General features: G+C 37.7%; 1 protein-coding gene across 9 annotated transcripts in view; it reads left to right on the forward strand.

Annotated features, from left to right (window-relative positions):
- The window catches only part of FERMT2 (FERM domain containing kindlin 2), a 168,626-nt gene that overhangs the window by 54,819 nt on the left and 101,647 nt on the right, over positions 1-12,160 (forward strand). For all 9 annotated transcript variants that reach the window (XM_069082214.1, XM_069082215.1, XM_069082219.1 and 6 more), the window contains one exon: positions 7,061-7,195. In XM_069082214.1, the coding sequence (XP_068938315.1) occupies positions 7,061-7,195 (135 nt within the window). The remainder of the gene's footprint in view (positions 1-7,060; positions 7,196-12,160) is intronic.

Consider the following 12,160-nt stretch of genomic DNA (forward strand, 5'->3'; position numbering starts at 1 on the left):
GTCACCAGCTCCTCCCAGTTCAGGACTTTCTTTTCACATCAAAAAGTCCATCCCACAGGTGGGATTAACAAGCTCTGGGTTTTAACACAATCAGTTTGAAAACCAAGCCAATACAGGGGAATCTTTAATTGCCATTACTATCACAGTCCCCCACTAGTATAGTTTTGCTATCTATTTCTTCCTCTAATTCCCTTACCTTCTCTAGGAATTTGGATGCTATCCCACTTGGTGCATAAATATTAAGTGATGATATTGCTTCGTTCTCAATAGTGCCTTTTAGCAGGATCTAGTTTCCTTCCTTATCTCTTTTAATTAGATCAATTTTTGCTTTTGCTTTATCTAAGATAAGGATTGCTACCCCTGCTTTTTTTACTTTAGCTGAGGCATGATATATTTTACTCCAGTGTTTTACCTTTACCCTGTACATATCCCTCTGTTTCTGATGTGTTTCTTGTAAACAGCATATTGTAGGATTATGGTTTTTAATCCATTCTGCTATCTGCCTCTGTTTTATGGGAGAGTTCATCCCATTCACATTCACAGTTATGATTACTATCTGTCTCTTTCCCTCCATCCTATTCCCTCTCCTGTTTATGCTTATATTTTTCTCCCCTTTTCCCTTCCCCTCCTTAAGAGTTTTCCTTTTGACCACCGCCTCCCTCAGTATTCCCTGCTTATCAGCCCCCCTCCCTTTTCCTCCTCTTGCCTCTTGCTTCTTCCCTTCCTTCTAAATCCCCCCCCCCCCCCCCCCCCCCCCCCCCCACCTTTCTTAGCCATTCTCTCCTCCTACTGCCTGTAGGGTATTTCTTCTTTCCCCCAAGAGTGACAGGAATAAATCTCATGCAAAGCTCCTTTCCCTCCCCTCTTTCCCTCTATTATGATACATTTCGTGGCTCTCTTCGATAGAGTCCTATGCTTAACTGGTTGTGTTATTCCCTCCTTGCACCAGAACCAATGAAGGAAAAGCTCATATAACACTCATCTCCCTCCCTTCTTTCCCTCTGCTATATTGTTTTTATGCCTCTTTGTGTGGTATAATTTACCCTTTTCTACTTCATTCTTTCCTCTTCTTCCATTGCAATCCCTTTGTAGCCCTTAATAAGGTTTATTTTTATCGTCATTTTGTGTAATTTATACTCATATCCTCTACTTGTCTATAAGCAGTTTGTTCTTATTAAATAATAGGGTGTGTGTGTGTGTGTGTGTGTGTGCATGTGTGTTTTCCTTGTTTACCTTTTATGTTTGTCTTGCATCTCATAATTGGAGGTTGAATTTTCCATTGAGCTCTGGCTTTTTCATCAGGAAGGTCTGGATAACTATTATATCATTGAATGACCATCTCCTTGCCTGGAAGAATATGTTCAGTTTCACTGGGTAGGTGATCCTTGGTTGTAAGCCGAGCTCTTTTGCCTTGTGAAAAATTGTATTCTATTTCCTCCAGTCTTTCAGTATAGAGGCTGCCAAATCCTGTGCGATCCTCACTGTGGTTCTGTGATATTTGAATTGTTTTTTCTGGCGGCTTGAAGTATTTTCTGCTTTACCTGCTAGTTCTGGAGTTTGGCCACAACATTTCATGGACTTTTGAATTTGGGATCTCTTTCAGGAGGTGACTGGTGGATTCTCTCAGTTTCTGTGTTACCCTCAGGTTCTAGTATCTCAGGGCAGTTTTCCTTGATGAACACTTGGAAAATGTTGTCCATGCTCATTTTTTCATCATGATTTTCTGGTAGGCATATGATTCTCAGATTATCTTTCCTGGATCTGTTTTCCAGGTCAGTTATTTTTCCATTGAGATGTTTTACCTCTTTTTCTAATTTTTCATTCTTGATGTTTTCTTTGACTCATTCTTGGTTCCTCATAGTGTTATTTGCTTCAATTTGGTTGATTCTAGTTTTTAGCAAATTATTTTCCTCGGTTAGTTTTTGGAGCTCCTTTTCCATATCACACATTTTTCTTTTTAAGGAGCTGTTTTCTTCATTGTAATGTTTTTCTAATTTTGCAATTTTGATTTTAAAAGAATTATTCATTTTGTCTTCTATGTCTCTCATTTGGTTTTCAAAGTTCCTTTTGAGCTCATCTAGGAATGCTTTCTGTGCTTCAGACCAGTTCTCTGTTGAGACTTCAGCTGTGGGTGTGGAGTCAACAGTCTCCCTCTGAATTTGGTTCCTCCCTCTCATGATAGTAGGACTCCAGAGTCTTTGTAGTCTGCTTTTTATCCATTTTAAGGCAGGGTCCTAGTCATGCTCTTCCTCTAGGGTTTCCTAGCCTTTACTGTCCTGGGGTAATAATTAGTATGTTTTCAGGTTCAGAGTGTTCGATTGGAGCAGCCGGGTTTCACTCTGCTATCCTGGTCCCTGGAGGTCCAGACAGGGGCTTTTTAAATTTCTGGGCTGTGGATGGTAGACCCAGGAGTACTTGCTATCCCTGCCAGAAGCCCTGCATTTGATTCTTACCTTGCTGCGTACAGTCTCAGCCCCTCAGTGATAGGCCTGGCAGTGACCCTTGTGGTTGGTGGGTCAACTTGCCTCCACGTTGATCAGGCCTTGTCTGGGCCTCGGTCTGCGTGGCATCGGCTTCCTGGCCTCAGTCTGTGCGCCTTGGTGTAGGCGTCCTGGCCTTGATCCTCTGTTCTAATTTTTAAGGAATTATTTTCTTCACTGAGCTTTTGGATCTCCTATTCTATTTGGCCAATATGAATTTTAAGGCATTCTTTTCCTCATAGGCTTTTTGGATCTCTTTTTCTTCCCAATTTTTTCTCTGCCTCTCTTACTTGATTTTCAAAGTCCTTTTTGAATGGAGTCATACATTTTCAGGTTTAGCCAGTATATAGATTCATTTTGTTAAACTCTGTTTCCTTAAGAAGTATGGTTCTTTGTACACGAGAATCATTAGAAAGTGACAATATTTTTTTTAAAAAGAAAACATCAATAAAACAAAAGTTTAGTTAATGGAAAGAAGTTGAAAAGTTTTGTGGAAAGGCACCAAATTTGCATAAAAGTACCTTCATAAAATAGGATTTTTTATAAATCTCACATAAAGATGTTTAATCTTCAAATTCAGAATTTTTTTTCAAATTCAATATCTACATTCTTTGAAAATATTAAGAAATTACTATTCAGGAACTAAATATTCACTTGTTGAAGAATGCCTTTCTAAAATCCTGTGTGTAAGAGGGAGTTTTGCAGAGAGAATATTTTTCTGCTAATAATCATAGCTAACATGCATTGCATTTTCAAAGAGATGTTCCCAGATAAGAGGAGGAGAAAGTATTCTAAACAAAATATACTACATGTTGCCATTATGTTGCCATTATGCACTTTTGATACAGAAGTCTCTCTGCTCCACAGAGATAAAATATCCAATACATACAAGAGAATGGAACTTGAGGTATCCATTACCATTCTGGACAAAGCCTTCTGGGATACATTTAAATCCTATTTCCTTGAATGCAGTGGTGTACTTCCATCTTTTGACAAATGAGTTATGCCTCTCATCAACTATGAGTTAAATAAGCACACGGTTAATCCTGTAAACCCAGGTTCTGGGATAGGAGTCATTTCTTGGTATGTGAAATTTGGGTTTGAATTGTAAAACTTCCATTCAGATAACCTAAATTTACTTCAGTGTTTTTCCTTGTCGGCTGTTTTTCTCCATTTCATTTTACAGATGAAGAATCTGAGGTAAACAGGGTTTATACATGATTTTCCCAGGGTCACACAGCTATTAAGTGTCTTAGGCTAGATTTGAACTCAGGAAGATGTTTTCCTGACTCTAAAGCCTAAACTCTATCCACTGTACCATCTAGCTGCCTCTCTGTGTGACATGGGCAAGTCTTTCATAGTCTCAGACTTTTTCCTTATCTGTAAAATGGGAAGATTGGACTAGATGATGATCTCAGAGGTCCTTTCTTGCCCTAGATGAATGGCTTTATGAATCTAATGGTAACATTGACTGTGGGTTTGTCAATTTGTGTCAAGCCCTCTGAATCTTGTCTTATGATAGTAATTCATATTTACTTAGTGCTATAAAAGCTTGCATGGTACTTTCCTGAAACAACTCTGCGAGGCAGGTAGGACAAGTGTTATTATGCCAGCTTTACAGATGAGGAAATTTAATTTCTAAATGGTTGAGTTGTATTTGATCACTCAGCTAAGAAGATGGGATTTCAAACCTGTGCCTCCTAAATCCAAATCAGATTTATCAACTATACCAACATCCCTTTCTGTCAGTCAATCAGGTAGCATTTATTAAGTGCCTGCTATGTGCCCTGTGCTGTTTTGTACTGGGTTTACAGATATAGAGAATGAAGCCATCTCTACCTGTAAAGACCTGTAAAGCCAAGCACAAGCTGTTCTCCAGAGGACTGCTGGTGTGAATAGGTCTAAGGTTCTGGTCACATAGTATAGTAAACTCTGTTTATTCAGCAGTAAACTAAAGCAAAACATTCATAGAAACCAAAGTACAGCATTCACAATGACGGAACAAAACAACTTAGCATTAAAGTGGCTACTTATTCTTAAACAAAAGATATCATTCAGGATACAAGATACAAATGTCTCCCACTCCTAGGTCACATTGTCTTAATCTTGTCAGTCAGGAAGTCTTTTTTTTTTTTTTTGCTTTTTGGAGAGGGCAGGGCAATTGGGTTTAAGTGACTTGCCCAAGGTCACATGGCTAGTAAATGTTAAGTGTCTGAGGTCAAATTTGAACTCGGGTCCTCCTGACTCCAGGCCCAGTGCTCTATTCACTGCACCACCTTGCCACCCCAAGTCTTCCTTCTTCTTGATTGGAGACTAGCTTCCAATCATCCTTGACTCAGTCATCCTTAAGAGGTACAAAGTACAAAGTTCTCCCACCCTAGGACAGAGTAAGTCATGATCTTGTCAGTCAGCACTAAGTATCCAAGGAAAAGTCCTTTCAGCTTGACTTCAAGGATGACTCTCAGATTTCATGATTCCTCTTCCATTGTCTCAGCTCTTGCCTGAATTCATCCAACCATCACCTGGATTCACAAGTAGACATCTCTCAGCTCCTCATCCAGTTCCCATTCCATATAGAATCTTAACAGTGACCAGTCCACCTCAAGCCCTTCGAAGTTTCTGTTTCTGGAAAAACAAAATTTAACAGAGTCACAGAGACATTCATACACATTACCCACACCATCATCAATTCACTTTCTGCCTGTGAAATCAACACAGACTCACAAACCAGGTCTGAGAAATCAACACGAATCATCAGTATACTCCCAGGACCTCTGAAAACATCAGTAAAACCCTCCTCCAGGATTTCTGTAAACAGACAACAAGAAAATCCTCTTTCAAGGCTTCTGAACCAGCAGTAAAGTCCCAGAGCTTTTGTAACAACAACAATGTCCTCTGTCAGTAGACAGATCTGACAAAGTAACATCAACAAAGACAGTGCTGGCCGGCACAGCCATGCTTCCTCCCTGTTCTGCCCACCTCTTATGGCCTTCCTGTTCCAGTCTTTGGCAAGTCCCTCCCACTGTGGGCTTTACAGGTACTGTTTCCAACAAAGACTTGATATAATCATGGGCAAGATTCAAAGACACTTGAAATGAAACAAAGTGCTAAGTACTCCTTTGCTTGCCATTACAAGACATATTCTAATGAGAAAGACCACAAGTATGTATGTTAGTATATGCAGAATATGTGTAAAGTATTTACATAACAAATGAAAATATATTAAAAAATAAATGCACAATAGCTTGAGAGGAAAGGGACACTTATTTGGTGGATCAGGAAAGGCTTCATGTGGAAGGTGATACTTGAGTTATATTTTGAAAGAAGAGAGGGATTCTTTGTGGCTGAGGTAAAAAAGGAGTTCATTCACAGCATGGGAGACAGCCAGTGCTGAGACAGAGATGAAAAATGGAATACCATGTGTGAAGAACAGAGAGACCAGTTTGGTTGAATCTCACAGTGTAGTGGGGGGACTCGTCCAGTGATGTTGGAGAAATAGAGTGGAACCAAGTTGTGAAAGGTTTTAAAAATTAAAAAGAGGAGTTTATATTAGACTCTAGAGGTAATAAGTCTCTGGAATTTATTTAGTGTGGGAAAGATCAGAGATATTAAGAAAGACAACTTAGCCAAGCAATGTGGAGGATGTTGATGGGGGCCTGTCACTAAAGTGATAGCTGAGTATAGATAGAAGGGTTGATTTAGTAGGATATCATAGAGGTAGAAGCAAGGTTTGGCAACCACTTGGATAGATGAATTATGACAAAACAAGTGGTCCCAATGAATGCCAAAGTTACAGATTTGAAAGCTTGGAGGAATCATAATGCCTTCAACAAAAATGGAGAACTTTGGAAGAAGTGTAAGTTTAAGGGGAAACTTAATGAGATCAGTTTTGGCCACATGGCGTTTGAGATGTCTGCTAGGTAGTTGGTGATACAAAGTTAAAGCTCAGAAAAGAGTCTGGAGCTAGATCTATATAAAGGATGATTTATAGGGGTTTTGAGATGAAGAGAGGAGGTAGGAGAAGCCTATGAGATTCTGGTGGTTTATATGGAACTGGACTGCATCTCAAATGGGAAGTCTGGGTAACTAAAGGCTTAAAATTATAAACTTTAGGTCAATAGTTCAGAAACATATACAATTATATAGAACATCACAGATGCTGAAATGCCATACTCACCTATACTTTGACTAAAGGCATTGCTACAACCCACTAAGAATTCTGTTTATTTAGATCTTTTTATTTTCTTTTCTGCCTCTCCTGCTGAAAGATGGGCATGAAAAACACAACACAGGTGCTGATTTAACTTAATTTAATCTAACCAGAATTACAGAATATGGAAACTCCTACCAATTCAAGTTGACAACTCTGCAACTAATTCTTTTCAACACATGATTTATTAAAAGTGTATGTGTTATAACTAATCTGTGGAAAATCAGAATAGGAAATTTTGTGTAACTTTTTAAGGCAAAAATACCTTTTTTGTCTTGATACAGTCTAATAAAAGATAACTTTATTAAACTTCTAAATTAAACTTTCACTTATTCTAGTGAAGAATTTTAATTTATATTTTTCTTACTAGATATCAGACATCCTGAAGAACTGTCTCTCTTGAAAAAACCTAGAGATCCAACAAAGAAAAAAAAGAAAAAACAAGATGACCAGTCTGAAGATGAGGCACTTGAATTAGAGGGACCACTAATCACGCCTGGATCAGGTAAGACTTTGAGGGAAAAGTGAAAGTTATGGAGCTGATTTTTGTGATATTTCTTAATCTGTCTGAGTTTTATTTTCAGTCCATTGGTGAATTTTTCTTTCTTGGTACATGCTATTTGCAAAATTAACATGGTAAAAAGTATGATTAATTTTAGTGCATACTTGAAAAGTGTTCAGTAAACCTTAAAATAACTAAAACTTCAGCAGCACACAATTTTCATCGATATTTTAAAAAATCCTTTTTTTAGTCTTGCTCATTCTTTCTCTTTTCACTTATCTAGATAAATAAAACACTACTGCAGTACTAAACATTTTTGTCTGTAGCAGATGTCTGAGTTATTCAATAGACACATTTTCCTTTTAAAAAATTAGCATGAAGACTATTCATCTTAGAATTTATTAAATTAAGGCCATTTTTAAAATTTTTTCCTTAGGCCTAGTTTTATTTAACGTATGTTCTAGAGATGTCAGCAGATGCTTAATTGCCTAAATATTATATAATATGTGGGAGACCATATAATAAAAATCATTTGATTATTTTTATTCTCATTATGATTCAATATTCTTTATGGCAGGGGGAGGAAACATTTTACTAGGTGATGTTCAAGATATAAAGAAAGTTGTAGACAACAATAAAGACATTAGGCAAAAATCACTTAACTTCTCAGGGCTTTGATTTCCTCATTTAGAAAAGGAGGGAGGGGAGGCTAGGTGGCGCAGTGAATAGAGCACCAGCCCTGGAGTCAGGAGGACCTGAGTTCAAATGTGGCCTCAGACACTTAACACAAAAACTAGCCATGTGACCTTGGGCAAGTCACTTAACCCTAATTGCCCTCCAAAAAGCAAAAAAAAAAAAAAAAGAAAAGGAGAGGACTAGTTGACCTCTTGTCTCTTCCAACTCTAAATATATGATCCTGTACTCACAGATACAGTAAAGGCACAGAGCCTTTTCTTTGGCCTTCCATCTTTTCTTACCTGCATCCCTTCTCTTACTGAAGTGCATTCCACTGCTACCTGATCTACTGGTCTCACTCACCATGTTCCAATCCAGAGTGTATATTTTAGGAGCAAAAGAGAAATATTATGTAGCTCTGTGTCCTGGGATTATTTTACTCAAGTCATTTGGAGGAGAAAAGCATGTGTAGGAATAATACATGCAAACCAGCAAGGGATTAGGTACAACAGGATTAAATTAGACGGCAGAGGTTTATTTCTTTTTTATCATTGACAGATAATTGAATACATACCATGGTGAAGGTATTGTGGCTAATATGGTTCTTGGAGAAGCTTATAATCTAGTTGGAGTGATGAGACTGGTATACAAGGAAAAATTATAAAAGTAATAGCTCACATGTAACACCTTTCTCATAAAATATAATTACCATTATATAGATTAGGAAATTGTAGCTCAGATTTAAGTTTATACAAATAGTAAATTAAATGAGTTCAATTCAATCTCTGTTTTTAAGGAGCTTCCCTTATTTGGAGGATGGTGCTGGAACACATGAAAAATTAACTAAAATAAAAGAATAATAAATAACTGACTTTAAGGTTTGCAGAGGGCTTTACTGATATTATCTCATTTTATCTTCACAGCCCTGGGAGTTAGGTGCTATTATTATCCCCATTTTCCAAATGAGAAAACTGAGACAGAGCACTTAAGTGACTTGTCCATAGTCTCACAGCTGATAAGCATCAAAGGCCAGAATTGAACTCAGGTCTTCCTGGCTTGAGAGGAAGTCTAGCCTTCTATCTATTGCACCATATAGCTACTTATATTATGGACCAGAGAAGTAATATATATAGACAAAAAGGAGTTCAAAGGAGGGCAAAATCAGTTACTAGTATCAGGGACCATGTCAGAAATGGAATCTGAGACAGATGCTGATGAATGGGTAGAGAGAAGAGAGAGGCATCCAAGGTGGCAGAATAACCTTAGCATATGACACAAAGACAGGAAATTGCAAGGTGTTTATTTTCTAGTCTGGCTAGAGTATAGTGTTTGTATAGTGGAAGATGAAGCAAAACAGTAAAGTTGGGACCAGATTGTGAAAAGCCTTGAATGGTTGGCTAAGCAGTTTAGATTTTATAGTGTAGACCATGGGAAATCATTACATTTTTTAAAGTGGGAGTTAAATGATTAAAAGGACTATTTTAGGAAGATTTTGAAGCCATCACCATCCTCCTACCTTATCTTAACCCCTCAGAACAAGGAAATTTGGAGGCAAGGCTACAGGCATATGGTTGTAAGAAGACAAGAGGGCTTAGGTGTAGGGGAGGGGATGGGAGAGTGCTACAGAGCAAAAGAAGAAGGAAAAAAGGAGAAATATTTGAGTTGGAATTTGTAGGGAAATATAGAGAGTAGTGATTCTTACATTTTTTCCTGAAAGTAGAAACTTTATTTCTGATCCCTTCCTTCAATTAGGCTGTGAACACCTGAATAGTATAAATATAAAATAACCTAAATTTGAATGATATATAATTAATACATATGTGTTTCAGAGAATGTGTAGAGAGAATATAATACGGATTAGTCTGAGAGGGTTTTAAGGAGGAGGTAGGTTTTGAACTTTTAAGTAAGGGAAGGGATAGTTTAGAGGAGATTTAGATGAAAGGAAATTAAGGTGGAAAAATTAATACAAAGTTTAAGTATGGAGGTAAATCAGTTTTGAGTGAAAATTGTAAAGAGTTTTTTGTCTAGAGGCTAGCCATTTACCTACATAAAAAACAGTTCAAGGGACTTGTGACAAACTACTTGTCTCTTGGCATAATGGAATGAATGCTGGACTTGGAGCTAGGACATTTGACTTCAAATCCTGCATTAGATTATTAGCAGTGTGATCCTGGCAAGTCACCTTTCAGAGCCTCAATTACTATGTGTAAAATAGTTACAGTAATTCATAAACTACTTACTCCAACAGGGTTGTTATGAAGAAAACTCTTTGTAAAATTCAAAGCACAACATAAACATGCACTGCTATTGTTACAATTAGTTGAAACATCCAGTTTTCCATATATTAGGAAAATAGCATATCACTGACCATAGAAACCAATCCAACTGCAAGTTACAAGTAAAAAGTAGCTTTATAACTAATTTTAGTAGAATCTCTCCTTTGGTAATAAAAATACTGATCTTCAGCTTGTTTATTTTCTAAAGTTTTGCATAGTGGGAAGATGAGGTTAAGTCCAGCCTTACTGACTGTGTGATCTTGGGCAAATCACTTATCCTCTTAGTGCCCCCAGGCTACGTTAGCACTCTGGACTGATCTTTGGACTGATCATAGTAGGTAAGAGTTTCATTGGAGTACCCTATACCAATGAAATCACAGGTCCAGCCAAAATAAAGTTAAAACAAAGAAGAAATATGCTTTTCTTTTGCATTTTGATGCATTAATATGTCAGTTTCACATTATAGCTAATAAAGGGAGAGTGAAAGAGAAAAGAAATGAAGCCAAGAATAAGAGGAGAATAGGTAGAGAGAAAATAAAACAAAGGCCAGCATGTATTTCCTCCCCAGCTTGTATTCCTCACAAGTGCTTCAGAGTCCTTGGGTAATACCCTTAAAGAAAAGGAAACAAATCAAATCAACATTTATTAAGGACCTACTAGGTGCATGCCAGGCATTGTACTAAGTGCTCAGATTACCAGAAATAACAAAGGCAAAAAAATACCTGTTTTCAAGGACCCCACAGTCTAATTGACATGAAATACCATGTAAATAACTATGTACAAATAAGATATATCCATATTGAAGGTAATCTCAAAGGAAAACCACTAGCAAGAGAGGAGTCTTGCAGAAGGTAGGATTTTATTTATTTATTTATTTTGCTTTTTGGAGGGCAGTTGGGGTTAAGTAACTTGCCCAAGGTTACACGGCTAGTATTTTTGTGTGGGTGTTAAGTGTCTAAGGCTGGAACCGAATTCGGGTCCTGCTGACTCTGGGGCCAACACTCTACTCACTGCGCCACCTAGCTGCCCCAAAGGTAGGATTTTAGCTGAGACTTAAAGGAAGCCAGGGAAACTGGGAGACAGAAATGAAGAGGGAAGACATTTTAGGAATGGAGGGCAGCTAGTAGAAATGCACAGTTAGGAGATGAAATCTCTTTCTCATGTTTGTAACAGCAAAGAGGCTAGTGTCACTGGTAGAGTACATGGAGGGGAATAATATAAGAAGAAAAAGTAGGAAAGGACCAGGTTCCGAAGGGCTTTAAAAACCAAACTACAAATCCAAATTCCTTTACAGACTTCACTATTCAGTCAGCCTTCCATGTAACAGCCATTATCTTTCATTAGGTTACCACCTCAATCTCCTGAGTTGTTATCTTTTTCTTTTTTTTTTTTAATTTATTTATTTTTGTTAATTTGTTTGTTTCCTTTTAGTTTACAGGATTCAATTCCACAATTCCTTGAGTTTCACATTTTGTCTCCCTCTCTCCTCTCCCCCCATGGCGGCTTATAGTCAGTTATAGGATCTGTAAATACTTTTACATTATACATTCGTCAGGTTATAAGGACGGATTGTACCAGCTGGAATGAAAAATGGTAAAGAGGACATAAAACCAAATAAGAGAAGGAAAAAGATCAGGTATTTTGCTTCCACCTGGATATAAACTTAGTTCTTTCTAGTTCTTTCTCTGGATGCACATATTTCTCTCCATCATGAGTCTTTTGGGATTGACTTATATCACTGCATTGCTGAGAAGAGTCCAGTCTATCAAAGTTGGTCATCACACATACGTTGTGTCTGTAATTGTGTACACATTTCTCCTGGTTCTGCTCTTCTCTCTCAGCATCAGTTTGTATAAGCCTCTCCAGGGTAAATATGAAGACCATCTCCTCGTTTCTTATAGCACAATAATATTCCATAACATGCATATACCACAACTTGTTCAGCCACTCCCCAATTGATGGGCACCCCCTTAATTTCCAATTCTTTACTACCACAAAAAGAGCTGCTATAAACATT

This window comes from Petaurus breviceps, unplaced genomic scaffold (genome assembly GCF_028583685.1).
Source record: "Petaurus breviceps papuanus isolate PSGF00001 unplaced genomic scaffold, PetGlider_PUasm1.0 164, whole genome shotgun sequence".
NCBI lineage: Eukaryota > Metazoa > Chordata > Mammalia > Diprotodontia > Petauridae > Petaurus > Petaurus breviceps.